We start from the raw sequence: 21739 nt of genomic DNA, 5'->3' as shown, positions 1-21739 counted from the left end.
TGACATTCCTGGTAGGAAACTTTGAATGAAATAGCACAAGAACTCTCTTATCTCAAGAAAACAGGAATTAAGATCTTCGGTTTTGAAAATATTTAAGACATAACAGCGGCGTCACTGGAACAGTGGAAATTGATATTTTAACATGATTCTATGATATTTGTTTCCCAGATGGTTTAAAGTGATGGAAATGGAGTAGGAATGTTTTGATATTGAGATGAAAATGTATTTAGAAAAATGGTCATTTTAGTTTCCAACCAGGTTAATGGGAAATTGTTGTCTTGATTTTTCGTTTTATGTTTACTTTAATATTTCTTTTCATTTTAACAACTAACGAAATAAAAGCCAATATTTATGTTTTTTTAAATCTCTTTGTTAGTACGCTTGTGTTAATTAACTTACGGAGTTTCAAATAGGTCTTCCCTCGCGAATACTGTGTCTTGTTCATTCTACTATGCATTTAATTTACACGGTGTTAGAGTAACATTAAAGGTTGTCCAAAGTTTTTTTTATAGAAATCAAATAATGAGCTTGAGAGATGAAAATTGAGAAGCGTACTTCCTTTTAGAAGCGCCTTCTACTTCAAACTTTAGATCTGCTTCAAAGGAAGATAAACAAGCTCAATAAAATGGCAGACTGTATTCAGTTCCTGCACTTGAACCGGAACTTGTGGTTAGTAGAATCTACTATTTATTATTATTATAGAGATATTGATACTATCACTGGTAGAACATGACGTGTTGTTACAAGCAAGCAGGAAGAAATTGTTAGTGGAAACCGTCAATTATGTCAAAGAAATGACCTTCACATCATCTGTCCTATAGATCGCAAGACCTGAAGGGAGAACTTTACTTACTTTTAAAATAGATTTAATGTCTTATTGTTATTGTCTATGCTTTCAGAGCTTACAACACAAAATGAAGACTTTTCATTCACTTACATTGTTTTATCTTCTCGTCAGTTTCATTTGCAAATCCCAAGGTCAGTACTCGACAATAGCTCAATAGCTAATGTAGATATAAGTAGTTTCTTGTTGATAGCAGACTTGGTTTCATCTGGATTGCTTACTCGTCTGACATAGATCTATAGTAGGCATTTAAAAACAAAAGTTTGATGACTACGTGAACAACATTTTCAGGTCAGTGTGGAGGTCAGTGTGGAGGTCAGTGTGGAGGTCAGTGGTTTGGTTCAAGATGTCAATATCTCTGCCACTGTGAAGGACCATGTGATGCGACTGGCGACTGTGTTGGTGACTCAATTTGCGCCAAGGGTTGGTTCGGACCAAAGTGCCAATATAGTAAGTCAGCGTTTCTTAAACGGGAAGGGGTGGGAGCGGACCGTCAAGACAAGTGAGCGCGACGTTCTTACAAGGGAGGAGGGCGCCTGGCCAGTCAATTTTCAAATGATAAATTATTTTAATTATTTCAACTATATAGGCTTGAACCATGTGCAGATGACATTTCCAAAGGAGATTCTTCTAGACCAGTGATGCCAATATATGGCCCGCGACATGGCTCCAACAGGCCCGCCGAAACGTCGGCACAAGGACTAGAAAATCCTATCTCCACAAAAAAAATTTGAAAAAAATCTTTCCCTATGTTAGGCTAATGGATTGGTACCGAAAGTACCGATAATAAGTCAACATATTTTTTTTTAAGACAAAGTGGCTCTTATTTTTTAAAGAACATAACATTAAACAGCGCTTTGCTACCCAGAAGTCAACTGTATAGTGACCCAACCAATACCACACCACCTTCAAATACCTGTTTTCACCAATAACCTCAACAGACGCAAATATCCGTTGAGTTTTTATTGGACTAACAATGGCTCTATCTTTAAAGATGACAAAAAGACAAAAGAGAAGCACTACATATTGGGCTTCCTACTGTAATTATCTGAACTAAGAAACTATTAGAGAGCTCTTTTTTAAAATCTATTTACTGATTTACTGATATTGAGAAGATTTTAATTGGAAGAAATAAGGTCAATGACATGAGCTCCAATTGCTGTAAAACTCTTAATAAATGATTTTTTTTTATCCTTAGAGGATTTGACCAATGTCCCCGATGCCAGTGTGGTTGTTGACCCACCCCAACATTCAAATTGGTTGAATGATGGTGACGACTTTTCTTGTAGTACGAACCCTCACTTTCACTCTGTTCATGTCAGCTGGAAAGATAGTTATCCTTACACCTGGATGAGGATAGTTACCTTTGACTCATGTAAGTGTGTGTCTGTGATAGACTAACTGGCTGGATCAGTTCTTGAGTGCATGATTGGTCAGAACGTTTCTTTGCTTATATGTGTAAGAATATTTAATTAGAAACATGTAGGATTGCCATTTATAAAAAAAAATAGCTTGTAGTTCATTAATAAAATTAGTTGCTGTTCGATACCTAACATAGAGATAAAGTTTCTTCGAGATGCTATGTGGAATGACGAAGAATGAAGCCCCATGAAGTTACAACAATTACATACTTAGAAAGACATAAATGACAAAAGTCAAATAGGCCAAGTATACTTTAAATGAATTCATTGGGGGCACAACTTTTACATTTTTGTTGCGTGTTTGTTGTACGTGTTTCCGGCGTTCATTCAGTATTGAAGATGATTTCATCCTGACCCAAACTTCCCCCAGGACATCGAGAAATGTTGGCGGGCAAGGTTCAACCCAGAACCATCGAGACGGTCGCCTAGAGCTCTAACCTAACGACCAGGCAGACATCCATATGAAAATTAAAATTAATGTTTCTGATCATTTCCAATGTTTCTCATACAAGACTATTTAAATAAAAGTTACAAATGTAAGGATAAGTAAATATTATGTACATCTAAATAGACAAATATACATAGATAATTTAAATAGGCAAAAGTTACAGTTCTCAAGTAGGTTTACATAGTCATGTGTAATACTACACTCATCCTTAATCTTCGTAATCGGAGACATTGTCATGATTACATCAATTCTTTCTTTCCATAACATTTCAGATGTGTTCACATTCTCCTGCTTCTTAGTCGTAAATACGTCGCTCTCTTGCAGACTAAACTTAAGATTTAATACTCCCTTATTTGCTTAATGTTGAAAGTAGGTGACTTGGTCTCAGGCAAAGATAACATCACTTAAGATTTAATACACTACTCTCTTAATTGTCTAATGTTGAAAGTAGGTGACTTGGTCTCAGGCAAAGTTAACCTCGCTTTAGATCATTTTCATTGGATAGCATTAATGCGATACTATATTAATTGTATTAAGAGTGGAGCTTTGTATTGTCTCCACAATCATATGGCATACGCAAATTCGGAGGCGCCTCTGAATATGTACAGCAAATCACAAGGATAGACTGAAGAAAAGCAAAAATACGTCTCTTGAGTTTAATGCCTTCAAACTCGGATCAACAAAATAAATATTTCAAAATAGAGATCAACTTGGCTGACATAAAATAACATAACACAATAGAGATACAGATGATCAATAATCTATGGCAGAATAGTGATAATAATCCAATACTGAATACTTGTAACATCGGCAACTTGAAAGAAGGACCAAACCAACGTGAACAATGATGTGGATATACTTGCTGTAGTTAGTTTCACATGTAGTATAGTAGTGTATTTCGTACTTTCTATTATTATATATATATAGTTTCCGATACAGATAGAACTTACTAGAACCTTCACATGAGTTCTGTTTTGGCCCAATATTTAGTTTATGCAAATTGATGTCATCTAGCAAAATCTGCATAATTATCCACCACACAGTAAATGTTACCTTATAATACTGACTACTACGGATCAGCAGTTATGTGTGCTGTACACAGCAGTACACACCCGTGTGAGTATCCCACTTTTTGCCTTATCAGGTTTACACACTGAAGTGTTATTTGCTTGTAGACGTTCAATTAATGTATCTCCTAACTTCCATTTATTTGTTTTAGTTATGCAAAACTATAAAAAACAACAACTCCGTTTTCAGTAATAAATCAAACACTTTTTATATATCTGTTTATTTGTCGATGTCTATTTCTAGCTATTCTGCTAACCATGAAAGTCAGCTTCAAGACTTCACTCAGGTCCTCCTCCCCAGAGCTCGAGTGTGTAAACCAACACGTGATGGTCACCAATCAATACTCCATCGACGTCTATTGTGAGATGAACGTAACAGTTCAAGAAGTGATATTAAAAGGTGTCAAGTCCTTGTGTTCACTTTACATCAGTGGGGGTAAGCTGAAGATTGGCATTCTTTACATCAGTGGGGGTAAGCTGAAGATTGGCATTTTAACATCAGTGGGGGTAAGCTGAAGATTGGCATTTTAACATCAGTGGGGGTAAGCTGAAGATTGGCATTTTAACATCAGTGGGGGTAAGCTGAAGATTGGCATTCTTTACATCAGTGAGGTAAGCTGAAAATTGGCATTCTTTACATCAGTGGGGGTAAGCTGAAGATTGGCATTCTTTACATCAGTGAGGTAAGCTGAAAATTGGCATTCTTTACATCAGTGGGGGTAAGCTGAAGATTGGCATTCTTTACATCAGTGGGGGTAAGCTGAAGATTGGCATTCTTTACATCAGTGGGGGTAAGCTGAAGATTGGCATTCTTTACATCAGTGGCGGTAAGCTGAAGATTGGCATTCTTTACATCAGTGGGGGTAAGCTGAAGATTGGCATTCTTTACATCAGTGGAGGTAAGCTGAAGATTGGCATTCTTTACATCAGTGGGGGTAAGCTGAAGATTGGCATTCTTTACATCAGTGGGGGTAAGCTGAAGATTGGCATTCTTTACATCAGTGGGGGTAAGCTGAAGATTGGCATTCTTTACATCAGTGGAGGTAAGCTGAAGATTGGCATTCTTTACATCAGTGGGGGTAAGCTGAAGATTGGCATTTTAACATCAGTGGGGGTAAGCTGAAGATTCGCATTCTATACATCAGTGGGGGTAAGCTGAAGATTCGCATTCTATACATCAGTGAGGTAAGCTGAAGATTCGCATTCTATACATCAGTGGGGGTAAGTTGAAGATTCGCATTCTTTGGGGGTAAGTTGAAGATTCGCATTCTTTACATCAGTGGGGGTAAGTTGAAGATTCGCATTCTTTACATCAGTGGGGGTAAGCTGAAGATTCGCATTCTAGACATCAGTGGGGGTAAGTTGAAGATTGGCATTCTTTACATCAGTGGGGGTAAGCTGAAGATTCGCATTCTAGACATCAGTGGGGGTAAGCTGAAGATTCGCATTCTTGACATTGACAAACTATCAACATTTATTGCTTTTTATTTTAGCCGTATATAGTTAGACATTTTTACCATTTAGTAATACTGTGCTGTCAATGTTGCAGCTGCAACAAGTCTGTATCGTAATTGTAACTTTATTGTAGCTGTAACTAGTCAGTATTGTAATTGTAACTTTACTGTAGATTAACTAGTAAGTAGAGAAGCTTTAACTGGTCAGTAAAGCAGATGTAACTTTAACTTATTAGTGTTTAGTCAGTATTAATTTGTTGTTAATAAGTATTATATTTTTTCCTCCGCACATAAAGTCATTAGTCATTAAAAAATATAACTAGTGGCATAAGTTAGACATATAAAGTAAAGCACACCATTGCGATCAATAGGGCTAAATGGTGTGAAGGTCATGTGTTTCTTTTGCCAACAGTTAACGAGGGTGTTATGTGGCCAGCACAACGACCAACCGCCTTAGCTAGAGAGTTTGTTGGGCTTAGGGGGCGCTGTAAAAATCTAGAAATTCATAACTACAGTCTTCACCAGGATTCCAACCCAAGTCACCTCGGTTCGGAAGAAGGTAGACACATGATAGCTCAATGTATATTGACAGTTGGGTGTAGGAAGAAGGTAGACACATGATAGCTCAATGTATATTGACAGTTGGGTGTAGGAAGAAGGTAGACACATGATAGCTCAATGTATATTGACAGTTGGGTGTAGGAAGAAGGTAGACACATGATAGCTCAATGTATATTGACAGTTGGGTGTAGAAAGACAAACTCGTTTCGCTACATTCATTTATCATAACGTTTTCATGGACGAATCTCGTTAAGTAATATGTCCTTCAGATCAACAAGGTTTCTTTGTAAAATAAGAACCTGTAAGATTTTTTTAAAAAATTAAATCTATTCCTTCTTTAAGAATCTGATTGTGGTCTTTAATTTCTCATTCTATGTATTTCTTCTTATGCTTTATTATTGCAACGAGTCTTACCAATAAGGAAGTTAGGTAGTTTTTTCCCCAAAGATATACATAAATTGTCAAATTTCTAGAAAATTGTTAAAGCCGTTTTCGAGATTCCCGTCTTATGTCCAACTTTTTGAACCCATGAAGAGTTTGCAAGTTAATAGGAAAAATTACGATAACAAAATAACCCACTGTTTTTTGCGGCGTTTTTTGTGTGTGAAATGTCTGTCAGTCCGTCAGTCCGTCCGTCCCGTTTAGATCTCTTAAACTAGAAAAAAATAGTGAAAATCCGACATCATAGTATTTTAGACCATTCAAAGTTCTGATGCAATGGCTACTTTTTCTTTTCTGAAAACGAAAAGTCTAATTTTTTAAATCTCTGTTCAAGCAGTTTTTTTTTTCATAAAAATACACCACTTTTACAACTATTCACTATTAATAGTAACTAACACAGGAGGCTCTTTATTAGGAGAAATGAGTATTTACCATATTTTTAACACATTTATGAAAACGGTTTTAGATTTTTGTCAAAAATTTATTTTTTTTACATTTGTATTGCTAAGTTAAGTAAAGTCTGTCATACTGACTACTACATTTACAGACAAAAAATGTTTACTTTTTTTTTTAAAGAGAAAAAAACTATTTAGTATGCATTTAAGTTGGAATAATTTAAAATAAAAATTATTAAGTAGTTTTGAACATTATCGCGTGAACTGTAACACCGCAAATCTGTTCTGTTTTACATGTTTCGGATGTTCCTTCAGAGTTGAAGATAGTTTACTTCCTAGTCCAAACCTCCCGCAGGACGACGGGGGATGGGAGCGGGCAGGGTTTGAACCCTCGACCGTCGATAAATCCGAACGATAGTCCAGTGCGCAAACCGCACGACCAGGCAGCCATCCAATCAGTCATATAACACATTAAAAAAAAAAGATTTTTTTTTTAAATTCTTTTTTAGGAAATGTTTTTTTTTCTTGAGGATTTGAATAAGATATTGACTTACAAAACAATTAAATCAATTAGATATTCACTATAAGACATCAGTTAGGCCAGGTTCACATCTAACTTCACATTCACTTTCAGCTATCCTTTGGTCTGCTGGACTGCTGGGGCACCACACAGGATTTGTCAACCTTCTTTATCCATTAGACTGTCATTTGCCTCTGATAGAATATCATTCTGATGTTCTTTCTGAAAATATTAAAACCTGCCTCATTACCTGCCTGGGTGTGCCAATTCGGGGACCGATTTTAAGCTTGTTTCCACACAAACTGTCTTTGTAACCTTGTTTTGTTTTTTTAAGTAATGTTCTAATGTTGAGTACACCAAATACAGGTCGAAACTCAGCCTTGAAACAAAGAGCCATACAGTCCAGTAACTACACCGAGGATCCCTTTGAATTCAAACAAGCCAGTAACGCTGTAGACGGCGATACTAGAGCTATGTATCTCAACCGCAGTTGTACACATACAGCATTAGGAGACCTTGCGCCGACCTGGACTTTGACGTTGGATGTACCGATAGTCGCTAAATTGTTTGTACTCTATAACAGATATGAGGTCAATGGTAAGGTCATTGCTGTCTAACATTAGATTAGAAGAGGGAAGAGGGAGGGTGTCTATGTTTGATTGTAGGCATCCATCCGGAAAGAAAAGAATGTAAAATAATTAATAGCATATTTAAACTGATATTTATTGTAATTTCTTGTTTTCTCTCCATTACCTGCTTGTATTTGTATTCAATGTATCTTCTATTGATCTTCTATTTCTCTTCTACTTCTTCCATTACTATTCTGTTTTTCACTACATTAATTTCTCCTTTTTCACTTCTCTTCAACTAGTTTTTTTGTATGTTTAGAGGGACATACGCATTTATTCACACATACATTCACACACTCACGCACATATTTATAGTCTTACAATAACACAATTACAGTTATATTTACTAACACTCAAGCATATATTTAAACTTATCTTATATGATACCGACGATAATACAGATGATTACGTCTTACGCATCATGCATCTAGTCATGCATGTTAACCTAATGATCAATGTCTTAAATTATGTCAAGTCACTGGTTTTCCTGGCTAGCTCAGGCAACTCATTCCATGCTGTAATAGCACTAGGGAAGAAGGAGTATTTGTACAAATTTGTCCTAGCATATGGAATGAGGAATGTGCCTTTATCTTTGTGTCTTACTGAGTATTTTATTAAATTTTGTTTTTGTATTTGAAGATTATGGTTCAGTGTTTTATGTATAATTGCTAATTTACTTTTGAGTCTTCTATCCTGAAGGCTTTCTAAATTTAGTGATTTTACTAAAGGTGTTACTCTAGTCAAATGTGAATATTCGTTTGTTATGAATCTCACTGCTCTATTTTGTGTCTGTTCCAGTTTCTTAATATTTTCTTGAGTTGAGGGGTCCCAAACAGAGGATGCATATTCTATTATTGGCCTAACCAAGGTTAAATAACATTTTAGTTTTATGTTCTTATTTGATTTATATACATTTCTTCTAATAAACCCAAATACTTTGTTTGATTTTTTGATAGTTTCATCAATATGGGGATTCCATGACTCTCACACTCACAAACACATCACACTTACAGGCGCAATTGACACTCATACACACATTCACATTCTCACAAACAAATTCACATTCATCCACAAATTAACACACTCTCACACACACAGTCACTAACACACTCATTCACTCACTCTCTAATGCACACTTACGCATGCTCTTTCACACACCTTCACACACTCTCGCTCTCATTATTCACTCTCACATACAAACAGTCAAACAGTAACTTATTGTTTCATATCGTTGCAGCCACCGTGCACAACCGCTTGCAAAATTTTGTACTCGAGGCATATGACAAGAATAACAGGACGATATTTATTTATCAGGACCCGTCATCTGTTGGTCAGCTTGTTTATCGTGTACCAAACGTAGACTCCAGGTCATCAACATACACTGTCAAAATTAAAGCCAAAGCTTCAACAAAGGACGGTCTCATTCTTACCTTGTGTGAGGTGGAGATTTATGCAGGTTAGTGAAGCATTAATAACACCCTCCTTCTTCTTCTTAGTTCTCATTTAGCATGTCATAGGGTTCAGATCAGTAATCCTAGATCTAAGGTGAACCGCGGAGTGGTTTCCAGATCAGACAGTTCTCTGTATAGTTTTTATTCTACTGGAGGGTTTTGCCTTTAATCTGCCACGATTATCTGCAAGGCAGCAGTTGTTTTATTTGTTTCTCCCAGATGAGCTGCTATCCCTAGTTAACGAGTTTCATCTACCCGGGCTTAGAGTTTAAGCGCCCTATACTCGCTTTTTGCAATCCTCTCCCTGGATTTCTTAGATGTTTTAAGTAAATTTCCTAACAACTAGCATACCTCACCTCACCTCATCCTCCATGACTGTAAACCAGCTGGTCCGCTGCTGTTAATTCGATATTCACAGCTTACACGTATATCTAAGAGTCCTTCCCCTATCCGCCACCTGGGGACGCGCTTGGTAAAAGATGGTAGCTCCGCCAAGACCATCATCCTAAAATTGGCGAAGATGCGCACTATAATCTGCGCCATCCTAGACTGGACAAGAACACCGAGGACTAGCGCGAACAGTCCTCGAACAGCGCTTGTTTATTTCAATCAGCTGAACGAGAATTGACCATCACTAGTGGACAGTGCGTTAAAGAGGTGAGGGACTAGTAGATACAGGAGTACTTTTTGATGCCTGGTTGTCAGTGTAGTGGAATGTTGTTATTTGGAAGTGGAAGATATTCCTGGGACAGCTGTAGACAGTGTAGAACAACTAGGGACCTAGCCTTCAATAATAAATTAGAATTAGAATTTCAATATGACTTTAAATGAATTACATATCGGCATTTGTAGATGGACTTCGATAGAATCATATGTTATTTATGACAATAAAATGTTAGAAACTTTGCAGAATGTCCAGCTGGTACATGGGGTCTTGACTGTAATAAATCCTGCCCGGACAGTTGCGGCTTGTGCCGTGTTGAAGATGGCTCCTGTACTACAATGTGTGCTGGTAAAAGCGACCCTCCATTCTGTTCTATAGGTAAAGAATATAGTTCATTTCATTTCATTGTGTAGTTTATCTTAGAATTTACAAAAACACATTTCCTCTCCAGTGGGTCACTAGGGTGGGTGTCAACCTGTGCGGTCAGCTCAGGGTGTCACTCCCTGCACCTCCTAGTGACGCCACTGTTCCTTTTCATTTTAAACTGGAACAGAAAACTTCCAGATTCATAAATGATTGGGACAACTAGCATTAAAATAAATAAATCGACCTTGTGATTTTAATTGATCAATTGCATTTGAGCATTTCAAACAGAATTATATTTTATATCAGTGTTATTTTTAATTTAATGACATACTACTCATTGTTTGAATTTAAAAAAAAAATTTTTGAAATATATTTTAAAACATAATTTTTTTTTTCTATTATAGCCCAAAAAATGCATAACCCCAATTTGGCAAAGTTATTAATCTATTAATACACTTCTTGGGTCTTAGACACTTTTAATTTATTTATAAATATATTTTGTCTCAAATGTTAAACACATCTATCTAAACTTTTCTTTGTGCTTCTTTGTATTAACAGAATGTCCTACAAAGCGATGGGGCGTGAACTGTCTGTCCAACTGCAGTCTCCATTGTATCGATCAGATGTGTTACCCCTTAAGTGGTGAATGTATGAAAGGATGTTTTGGCTTTCAAAATCCACCTTTCTGCACTACCAGTGAGATAATATATTCAAAATCCTGATTATGGATGTTTTTTTTTTCTAATATTTTGAATACACCATTTACGATCATTTGATATTATTTAAAAAATACACAATTACAACTATGTTGACAAATGTAGGACCTGCAAATAGTTTGTCATTAATGACATTTTAATTTTGAACCATACTTACCCTGGAGTGCATTATGCTTGAAACATTAAATTTGACAATTGTCAATTTTTACAAAGCTTATATCAACTCATTCTGTCTCTTTATATGGTAAAAAGTTTATACTTGTTATTTCTGTCACACCTAATCTTGGACTAAGCTGACATTTTAAACAATTATTTATTTTACTTCATAACACAAGAAACAATTTTTTAAAAATTAGCTAATTAATTATTTTTTTGTTTTGTATCTTGAACAAGGGAAAGAAATCATACTTGACAGATGTGGTGGAATAAGATCAGTTAGTCCCCTTGTGAACTCATGAATCCTGAGTGAACATTTTCTTTTAATGCATTTAAAAAATGTATAAATTCACAAGGATAGCCCCTTCTTCCCTCCCCCTTGATAAAATCAAAAGCATTGAGGAAGCTAAAGTTAAACAAAAAGAATTGATAAAAAATGTTTCTAATTGCACAGATTTATTATATCTAAGCTACTAATATAATTGCATAACTGTTTAAACTAATGATACAATTACACTTATTATAAGGTTATGTTTTTTTAGAAAAAGTAGTTTTTTAATGTCTATTTTGTTCTGGGTAAAAAGACATGCTGAGCTAATATTGGATTTCATTTTCTGTAATTCATCTAATTTTCTTTGTAAAATTTCAGTATTCTCATTTTTTTTTGTTTTATATACTACTCATTATCTTCAAATACTCGCATGTTAATACCTTTTTTTTTCGTGGACCTATGTTATTACCTAGGCCATTGATGTAACTTATAAGCTTTAGACTGTTCCTATAAGGACATCTTAATGTTTCTTGTAATTAAGAATTTTTAAACATAGAAAAACTATTTTTTATATTTTTTTGTAATTTCTTAAGCCAGTCTATCTGCCATTTACATACTTTGAGCATTTAATAAAATAACATTTTGAAATTTTAATATTCTTTTGACATAGATTGCGCACCTGGCTATTGGGGAGATAACTGTACTCAGTTCTGCAGTAGTCATTGTGACCAAATAGCATGCAATGGTCAAACCAGAGAATGTTTTAAAGGTTGCCAGGCAGGATTTATGTTGCCAGATTGTATACAAGGTGGGTATAGCTCTCGCAAATTTTTAATAAAACTAGAACTTGAAGCTGATACAATAAAGAATTTAATAAAATCACATAACTGATTAAAGGCTAGGTCATATCATTGTTAGGTGACAGCATTTAATTGCAAGCAAATATTTTGTTATCAGAATGTAAGAGAGGTTTTTATGGAAAGAATTGCTCTCATCGATGTTCAGCCAACTGTTTAGGCGGACACTGTAGTCCAACCACTGGTGTATGCCTAACATGTGTTTCTGGATTTCAAGGGCAATTTTGTGATCAAGGCAAGTTTTAATAGTTTTTAGCTAAATGATCTTTTGCTACTTAAATGTCTCAGTTAAGTCACAATTTGTCTTTTTTACCAAGATTACATATATCAACTCTCTCTGTCTTGTACACATTTTGTACACATTATTTCTCCCACTTCCCATTCTTGGATCAAGTTGAAACTTTCAAAATTATTCATTGTTCTTAACAAAACAAGAATAAGTAAAAAAAATAAACTGATTGGTGGTAATTAATTAATTAGCTGTAATTAAGTAAGATTGATATTGATTAAAAGAGACAAACTAATATTGGCAAGAGTGTAACTTCTTATATTTTATTTTAGTATTTAAAAAAAAATTATTTGCTTTGTTTTTAATACTGACTTTCTGAATATTAAAAACTGAGTTTGAATAAGAGTTCATTTCTAGTCTCCAGCTTTCTTTTCATTAATAATTATCATTTTAAAACTATTTCAATAGTCATTAGTTGCATGATCTGTAACCCAATTACATCTATATACATACTTTTGTTGTCCTCTGCTGGTAACTGCATATGGGTTTGTAGCTGATGGTCTCCCTTTTTGGGGGTGTAGAAAAAACATTTTCCTTAAATTATAAACTTTTTTTTTTTTGGCTTTGGTAGCATTGATAAAATCACAAATGCGATCAAAATATGTGTTAGTCTTATTCACTACTATTAGTAATGATATTTTTAGATTTATATAGACCAGATATGTAGAATTGCAATAAATTTATAACTTATATAAAGTTAAGAAGAAAAAAAGATTTTACAAGTTTAACATAAACATGAAAAGATTTGGTTTCATCCTGCCATCCTATATTTTGATTACATATAGACCTAATATATGTTGTATGCAACTTTTATATACAACTTTTATTTGTTTGTTTATAATAAACAAATATAAAATAATTCATTTTTGAGACTATTAGTTTAAAAAAAGAAAGATACAGGTTTACAAGATGACCCGACAAAATAGGTCAGACAAAATAGAGCTGACATAATAAAAAAGTGCCAATATTATTTTATTTTAATTTATCATTATTTTTCAGTGTTTTGCAGTAAAGACTTTAAATATCATGAAATATGAATGTGCAAATATAATAGAAAATAATTCATACTAAAAAATGTTTCATAATTTTAATTTACTTTCAATTCAATTATATTACAAAAATGCACTTCAGAAACACGGAAGCATACTTCCATACATGTCCGATTTACAAAAAAAATTTTATTAAAAATGAATTAAAAATAAATTACTAAATTAGAACTAATAATCTTAATGCCAATTAAAATTTAAAAAAAAATTTTCTTTCTGTTTTTCAATACGATGTTATGCCAGAATGTACTCCAGGTTTTTGGGGAAGCAATTGTTCACAGTCATGCAGTAATCATTGTGACCAGGTTAAATGTAATGGACAAACCAGCGAATGTTTACAAGGTTGCCTAGAAGGATTTCAGCTGCCAAATTGTACCATCAGTATGTCATAATATAACTTTTATTTCAATACAAAAGTCTTTTTTTGTTATCATTTTTTTTGTCATTTTGCAGAAATATTTAAAATAAAAAGTTTAATCCTAGAACAACAAAAAACTGACCAAAAAAAAAAATTAATGACAAATTTAGTTTTTTTGTTCTAATTTGAAGGCCTTTCAATCATAACTTTGAATCATTTTATAAAAAAAAAAGCTTCTATAAAACTATGTAACTATATTGTGATTTCATATTTTAAAGTTTTGCCAGATTTTGCATTCAATATTTTTTCAATGCTAAAAAATTTTTTTTCACCTGTAACTAGATTGTCAAGAAGGTCGTTATGGCAAAAATTGTGCACTGAACTGCTCAACCCATTGTCTGGATGGAAAATGTAACCCATTTACTGGACAGTGTTTAAAATGTCAACCTGGATTTGTTGGTGTCTTCTGTGAATCTGGTAAGTTGTTTCAAATAAAATAAGATTTATTCAGCAATTCTTCATAACACATTTAATATAAATATACTATTTGAAACTAGTTCGATATAATGACATAAATAAATCATATATTAACTTAATTTGACATTAGTTTAGACTGAATTTAGCTTAAAAAGTAAAAAAAAACCAACACAAAACTAATAAAATTCATAGACAAATAAAATCACATATACTGCTTCTTCCTTAATGCCATAACAGCATTGAATGAGTTGTCTGAATCAATCACTAAACCAATGACTATATTAGCACATGAATAAGCATATGGGTATAATTATCTTCTCTTTTGAAGGAACATCAGTAATTTATAAGATAAATAAAATAATTCATTAACAATAAATAGTTCTAGAATATCTTTTCTTATCTTATAATAAAGACGTTACTTCAAGAAAGATGATTACGTTCTATGCTTATCCATATATCAATCTAGTCATGCAAGGTTAATCAATGACTTAAACTCTTCCAAGTCATTGGTTTTCCTGGCTGATTCAGGCAACCCATTCCATTCTCTTATGGCACTAGAGAAGAAATAGTATTCGTACAGATTTGTCCTAGCATATAGAACAAGGAATATGCCTGATCAATATTGATAATATTCGACAATGAAAGATTAAAGTATAAGTTGATTAGGCCTATAGGTACAGTATTTTGTGGTGGGTTTAACACAGAAGAGTATAAAAAGAACAAAGATGTGTGGTCTGATTTCAAATTCATCCACTTTATTATTACAGGCTATAGAACTGGAAAATAAAAGAAACATATATTTAAATAATAAGTATCAAATTACATAAGAATATAAACGTAAAATAACAGGCCTAAATATAATTAGGCCAAGTTATACACACAACACAAACTATAAATACAAGATATAGTAAAAAAAAATTTTAAGAGTATAAACCAATCATATCTCTTATAAGAACATAAGAGAGATATAGAACATCAGAAACATTAGGCCTATAGACAGGCCTACTAACAAAGTGGTTTTCTAGATATCAATGAATAATTAAAGAATAAAAAAACCATACCTAAATTGTTCTGACAGCTTTATAGTTTCAAGTCCCCACTTTTAGAAATGGAAACCATAATAACTTCAAGTTAACCCAATTATAATTCTACACGATGTTTTTACAAAATAGACAATATTTCTATGATATAAAGATATATCTTAGTTATAAAGATATATCTTAGATATAAAGATTTATCTTTGTTATAAAGATATATCTTAGATATGATATATCTAAGACAAAAAAGTTAATTGTTTCTATTGCGCTAGATCACTGATATGTAATTTATATCCAGCTAGTATGAAATATATTTTCTTGACCAGAGTGTCCAGCTAAATTCTATGGTCAAGATTGTACAAAGATGTGCAATGATTCATGTGTTGATCAATCATGTCATCCAATAACTGGCAGCTGTTATAAATGTTTTACTGGAAGAGGTGGACCTCAGTGTGATGGTAAGAAATTGTTTAATTTTTGTTGAGTTACTTAGTTGTTAGTTTAGGCTGGATTGTTACAGTCTTAATGAAAATCAGTGTATCTCCTTGCAGTTGGTGCCCATAGTTTCAAATGTTAATGAAGCTACGATACCAGGTTACTTAAGGTCGGCCTTGTCTCTGTTTTCCTATATCAGCCATCATTTACTTCTGAAAGCTATATTTACATTGTGAAATGATTTAGGACTACTATCAAAGCTAGGAATAAACGCTTTTTGACTTCCTAATTCATTAATAGGCATACAGAATAAATGCCCATTTCAGACCTTGTGGTAAGCAGGGCTGATGGTGTAAAGTTAACTTGGTTCTAAGGCTGACAATTCAAGAATGTGTTGTGGTCATCAGATAAACATTTTCATTCCCCAACTATCCTCAGGTACTTATTGAAGGAACTTAAAGATCTGGAAAATTCCAATCTTCGACAAGTTTTACAATTGTGATCCCTCGTTTCGGAAGCCAGGCTTTTTATTATCAAACACTGCACTCCTTATACCTTTAGATGTTAAACTGTTATATAAATGTTAAATCAAGTATCTTTTTTTTTCTTCATATCCTACAGACTGTCCACTAGGAACTTATGGTGACAATTGTGCCTTGAACTGTAGCTCTATTTGTAAACTTGGAACTGGATGTGATCCCATTTATGGATCTTGTTATGAAGGAAACTAAAATTGAGAATTGACATTACCCGTTTTCAATTTGTCTGCACCATTGTTTCCTTGTTGACATCAAGAATGTCTCAAATACCCGATTTCGCCAAATCAACCTATATTTCACATTGACGTTTTAAATATATATATATATGTATGTGTGTGTTTGTGTGTTCATTACTTACATGACTTTTTTTAAACACTGTTAACAATCAGGCGTTGTAGTTAACTGAATTAGTTCTAAGCTGTTGTTTTTTAAATAATTTATCATTTGCATATATAACTTAATAAATAATGCAATATTTAAAAGCATATAACTTTTATACTTAGGTTAGTCTAATTGTGTTGTTATTAGGGTTGCACCAGAGCAGAGCTGCATCTTCGGCCGGACCAGGCGTCTGATCTAGCGATGTGTAGAACTGACCCCTTATCTGCCTAGTCCATTGCATTGAGTTTTTTTAGATAGACCTGACCACATTAAACCAGGAGGGATTAACGTACCGAGCTAAGACACATGCTGACACTGTCATGAAGTCACATATCCAATGCCAATGATGTGGTTACTTTGAGATATATCTCAATTAGGGTGTGACCTCTCCAGACAATGATCTCAAGGTCAAGACAGACCCAATAACTGCTGAGGAGGTTACCATGGCCATTGCAGTGCTAAAGAATAACAAAGCACCAGGACTAGACATGATATCAGCAGAAATGCTAAAATATGGGGGACAGTGCATTGTTAACAGAATGACTGATCTCTTAAATATCTGTTGGCGAACTTCAAAAGTCCCAGAGGACTGGCAAAAGGGAGTGATTGTAAAGCTTCCAAAAAAGGGCAACTTGGCAGACTGTAACAACTGGAGGGGCATTACTCTCCTCTCTGTCCCAGGCAAGGTTTTCAGCACTGAGACGGCTTCAACAGTCTGTAGATGAAAGGCTCAGAGAAGAACAAGCAGGTTTCCGAAGAGGCAGATCATGTACAGAGCAGATTTTCGTTTTACGAAATATCATAGAACAAAGTCTTGAGTACCAACAACGGCTAACGATCAGTTTCGTGGACTTCAAAAAAGCGTTTGATAGTGTCCACCGAGAATCACTATGGAAAATAGTTAGAGAATACGGTATACCAGAAAAATTCGTCCAGATCCTACGACACCTTTACAGTCAGTCTAGTTGCTGCATTAAAACAGAAGAGGGAACAACAGAGTTTTTTACAATCGAGACAGGTGTGAGACAGGGGTGCATCTTATCTCCCTTCCTTTTCCTCCTAGCCATCGACTACATAATGAGGAGAGCAATGAACCAGACTGCCTTTGGTATTCCATGGCATGAACAACTCCGATTGACGGACTTGGACTTTGCTGATGATGTTGCACTACTCGGGGCTACAAATAAATGCATTCAAGAAATGACGGAGAGCCTAGACAGAGAGGCACCCAAAATTGGCCTCCGCATAAACTTGGATAAGACTAAAATTATGCGAGTGGGATATAAGGCAAAGGGTGTCCCCGTCAGACTTGGCGAGTCAAAGCTTGAAGAGCTGGACAAGTTCACGTACCTTGGCAGCATCATAACAAATGATGGAGAAGCTTACCATGATGTAGCGTGCCGAATAGGAAAGGCAGGGAGCATTTTCCAAAGGCTGCAGCCTATTTGGACTAGCCAAGCCATTGGACTCGAGACAAAAATACACCTTCTCAACACAATCGTCATTCCAACTGCTACATATGCATGTGAGACGTGGAAGTCATCTGTCAAAATTGAGAAAAGACTAAATGTGGCTCAACAGAGATGGCTGAGACGGATTTTGGGAGTCAGTTACACAGACCGGATCTCAAACAAGGAAATCCTTTGCCGAACTGGGAGTCGAACACTTAGTGAGGTTGTGACTGAGCGTCGCATGAGGTTTGCGGGACATGTTCTACGTCAAAATGAATTACGCACACCAAGAGTTGCGATAACATGGAAGCCAAAACGAGGAAAGCGCAAACAGGGACGTCCTCGTATTACCTGGCGACACACCTTCATGGAGGACCTCAGAACAGTGGACACCAGATGGGAAGAGGCTTCAGACATTGCCAGTGACAGATCATTATGGAGACAGCTTGCCGCCCAATGCGCCGAACGGCGCGGGAGCACCTAAGTCTAAGTAAGTCTAGGGTGTGACCTAAACACTTTACATCTCTGGTGTGACCTAAACACTTTACATCTCTATGCTTTATAGTTTCCAGGTTTTGGTTTTGTTGGAATTTGACGAGTTAGCCCTACCATTTTTTTAATTGTAACATTGTAGACTTTAGACAAGAGTAACGTAAGTTCTAGCCCTTACTGATTTGTAGGATCGTTGGTTGATGTTGTTTAGATTTGTGCGTAAAACAATTTGATTATTGTGTTAAGTTGTGAGTTACGAAAACATATAGGTATTAAACACGGGTGTTATGGCAAGATAAGTGATGTTCCAGTTGTAAGTAGAGGACCTGGTCATCTATATTTGTGGGTCGTTTAATGTTGTGTATTGTTTATTTAGCTGTTGTATGTAACCATTTTTAATACTGTACCAGATAATTTGTTCATTCTACTCTAAGAACTTCACTATAGCCGGCTTCAATGGATATCAACCTACGATAATTTTATAATCTTGGAATTTAACTATATACTCCATAGTACAATAACTAATAAGTACACTTTTAGTTTCTTAAGGTTCAAATTTGCGTACATTAGCATAAATTATTATTTTCTAAATAAATATTATTGTTGAGTTACTTGTCCTAACGTGTTAAATTGTAATCGAACACTGATGAGTGTCTTTTTGTGTTAACCACTTTCTACTTAATCATTTGGAAGTGTCAAGTAACATCTCACTTCAACCCGCTATATGGACATGTCCACTATCATTATCAGGCCATAGTCACAAGGACTAAAAGAGATGCGCGGTGTTTAATCACGGCGATAGCCCGAGGCCCATTGGATTGTATGAAACACATGCACACAGGGTCTTATCAAATGCTGGGCCCCTATGCGAAACGGATTGCGCGGGGCCCATTCTGGGTAGGGATAAGAATAATAAGTGAAAACTAAGTTTTTGTAATAGAAAATAAATTCATCTTTATATTTTATTCATTCTTTACTAAGTACAAAATCTTGATCAATTTTAGGAACCTTGCATGTAGCGAAGTCATACAGTATATCATCAAAGTTCTGTTTCCTACATAGATCACGCTCATTAGCAAGAATCGCGAAATAGTTCAATCTATCTTCGTAAATTGTTGACCTCAGGTAATTCTTAATTCTCTACCCACTATAGGCCCCTACATCCCAAAAATGCACTTTGACCTTGAGCATTTGCATACGTTAAATATACATCAATCAGCTCATACACGCCCGTTCGCCTCGTCAAGGCCGCTTTAGGTAAGAGAATTGGTGACCCCAAATGAAAATTAAAAAAAAAAACGAAAAAAAATAAAAATCCCGCAATTTTTTCAAAAACATTTCTGTATCTATATTGAAATCAATCATTACGTTTTTGACACTTCCTAATCGCTGATGGAAGATGAGCCTACGGCTAGATGTTTCCAATCGAAACCGATTTGCTGACTCTCCTTTGCATCACTTTAACCTTTGTCGTCCTTGACCCTGCTCATGACTTCCCCGCTAAATAAACCGATTCGTTGACCACTTCTGCTAAAGCCATCCGTTTTTCTTTATCCCTCAAAAAAAAAAGTTCAGTACATAAATGTTTAAATTTTGTCAGCTCTGATGGACTTAATTTTATTAAAATGTCAGAAAGATTGCTTCATTAATTGCTTTTACCCTGTACATTGTATGTTCTATTCACTTCGTCTTATTTAGAGATCTGAATTGATTTATTTGTGGTTGACAGTCTCTTGTATAGCAAGTTAGCTCAGTTAGTTGGTTAGAGCGTTATGCTAATAATGCGAACATTTAGAGTTCTACCCCCTTACTAAACAGTTTTTATTAACAATAACAAGCTCACATTACATGTTGTTACTGCGCAGCGCCAATAATAGCTTAAGGAGTTATGAAGAAAAAAAAAATGTATGCCGCTATATTGAGTAGGGTTGGCCAACCTTTAGTTTCTTATGTCTTAATATTTTTAGCACTCTCTATTTATCTTGAGTATAAGTACTATCCATTTTACGTATGGGATCCCTTTTAATAATAATAATTTAATGTATAAAGCGCTGTTAACAATCAAAGTGTATGCTCATTAAGGTGTTGTGATAACATTACAAACATAAACATAAAATGACTAATCTAAACAAGTTTTTAACAGATAGGTCTTAATGTTCTTCTTGAATGTAGTGTAGCATGTTGTCTGTCTGAGATCAATGGGGAGTGAGCACCTAACCTTTGGTCCGTGTTTTGAAAAAACCTGCAAACCGTAACTTTTGAGGTAGAAACGTGGCACCACTAGAAACATTGAGTCGCAGGGCTCTGTGAGGGACATATGGAGTGATCTATTCGCTTAGCTACAAAAGCATTTCTTTTTAGGGCGATTCCCGATAAACCATACGTGGCATAAATCTGGCCATCCTAATCTCATGGTCTTGCGTATTAAAGACTTCGGACCAGCATGAAAATTTTAGTTTATGTGACCTATGTCAGAACTGTGAATTAAGTCGGTTAGTACCCTGAACATTGCTGTCTTTGTGCTACGGCACTTCCCATAAGGACATTAAAATTCTTCAAAAGACAGTAATGTTCAAGATGGGAAAGAATTTGCACTAACACGATGCGCTCAAGAAGCTTTGGCAGGAAGGCGATAAACATTCCTGGTAAGATTGGATTTCTCTAATAAGTGCATGCTTAAATTGCTGTGGTACAATGCCTGAAGTCAGTGAAGAGTTCACAATGTTAGTAATTGTGGGTACAAGTTTGTTTAAACATTCAAGGAGCAAGGAAGTTGGAATGGGATCAAGGTCACATGACTTATTTGGCATCTTTCAAACATTTTAAAATAAGATTCACAACATAATCTTCAGATAGACACTGAAACTCACAAAAAAAGGAGAATTTTGAAAGATTGGAGAGTGGTCAAACTGTGATGAAAGGGAAGGCATGTTATTTCTGATCTGCTCAATCTTCCCAATGAAGAACCTATTG

The 21739-nt window shown here is 35.0% G+C and overlaps 1 protein-coding gene across 1 annotated transcript; it reads left to right on the top strand.

The window, feature by feature from the left end:
- The first annotated feature begins 854 nt into the window (after positions 1–854).
- LOC106069156 (uncharacterized) lies at positions 855–19381 on the top strand. Its single transcript, XM_056028859.1, has 14 exons — positions 855–978; positions 1136–1294; positions 2043–2219; positions 4025–4216; positions 7518–7748; positions 9018–9236; positions 10142–10273; positions 10820–10957; positions 12075–12212; positions 12362–12496; positions 13840–13977; positions 14297–14431; positions 15795–15926; positions 16525–19381. The coding sequence occupies exons 1-14, from the start codon at positions 870–872 to the stop codon at positions 16632–16634; spliced, it is 2145 nt and encodes a 714-aa protein (XP_055884834.1). The 5' UTR covers positions 855–869; the 3' UTR covers positions 16635–19381.
- Positions 19382–21739: the final 2358 nt, after the last annotated feature.

The sequence above is a fragment of the Biomphalaria glabrata genome, chromosome 5 (assembly GCF_947242115.1).
Source record: "Biomphalaria glabrata chromosome 5, xgBioGlab47.1, whole genome shotgun sequence".
NCBI classification, from domain to species: Eukaryota; Metazoa; Mollusca; class Gastropoda; family Planorbidae; genus Biomphalaria; species Biomphalaria glabrata.
Note: the sequence above shows the minus strand (reverse complement) of the source record. Positions and strands in the feature narration are given on the sequence as shown.

What these genes read in the sequence shown, in the direction of transcription:
- LOC106069156 (XM_056028859.1), top strand. Translation starts at nt 870, where the DNA reads ATGTCTTATTGTTATTGTCTATGCTTTCAGAGCTTACAACACAAAATG. An exon ending in TTCACTTTACATCAGTGGGG is followed by an intron (nt 4,217 to 7,517) that starts GTAAGCTGAAGA and finishes CACCAAATACAG; the next exon opens with GTCGAAACTCAGCCTTGAAA. An exon ending in TCCACCTTTCTGCACTACCA is followed by an intron (nt 10,958 to 12,074) that starts GTGAGATAATAT and finishes CTTTTGACATAG; the next exon opens with ATTGCGCACCTGGCTATTGG.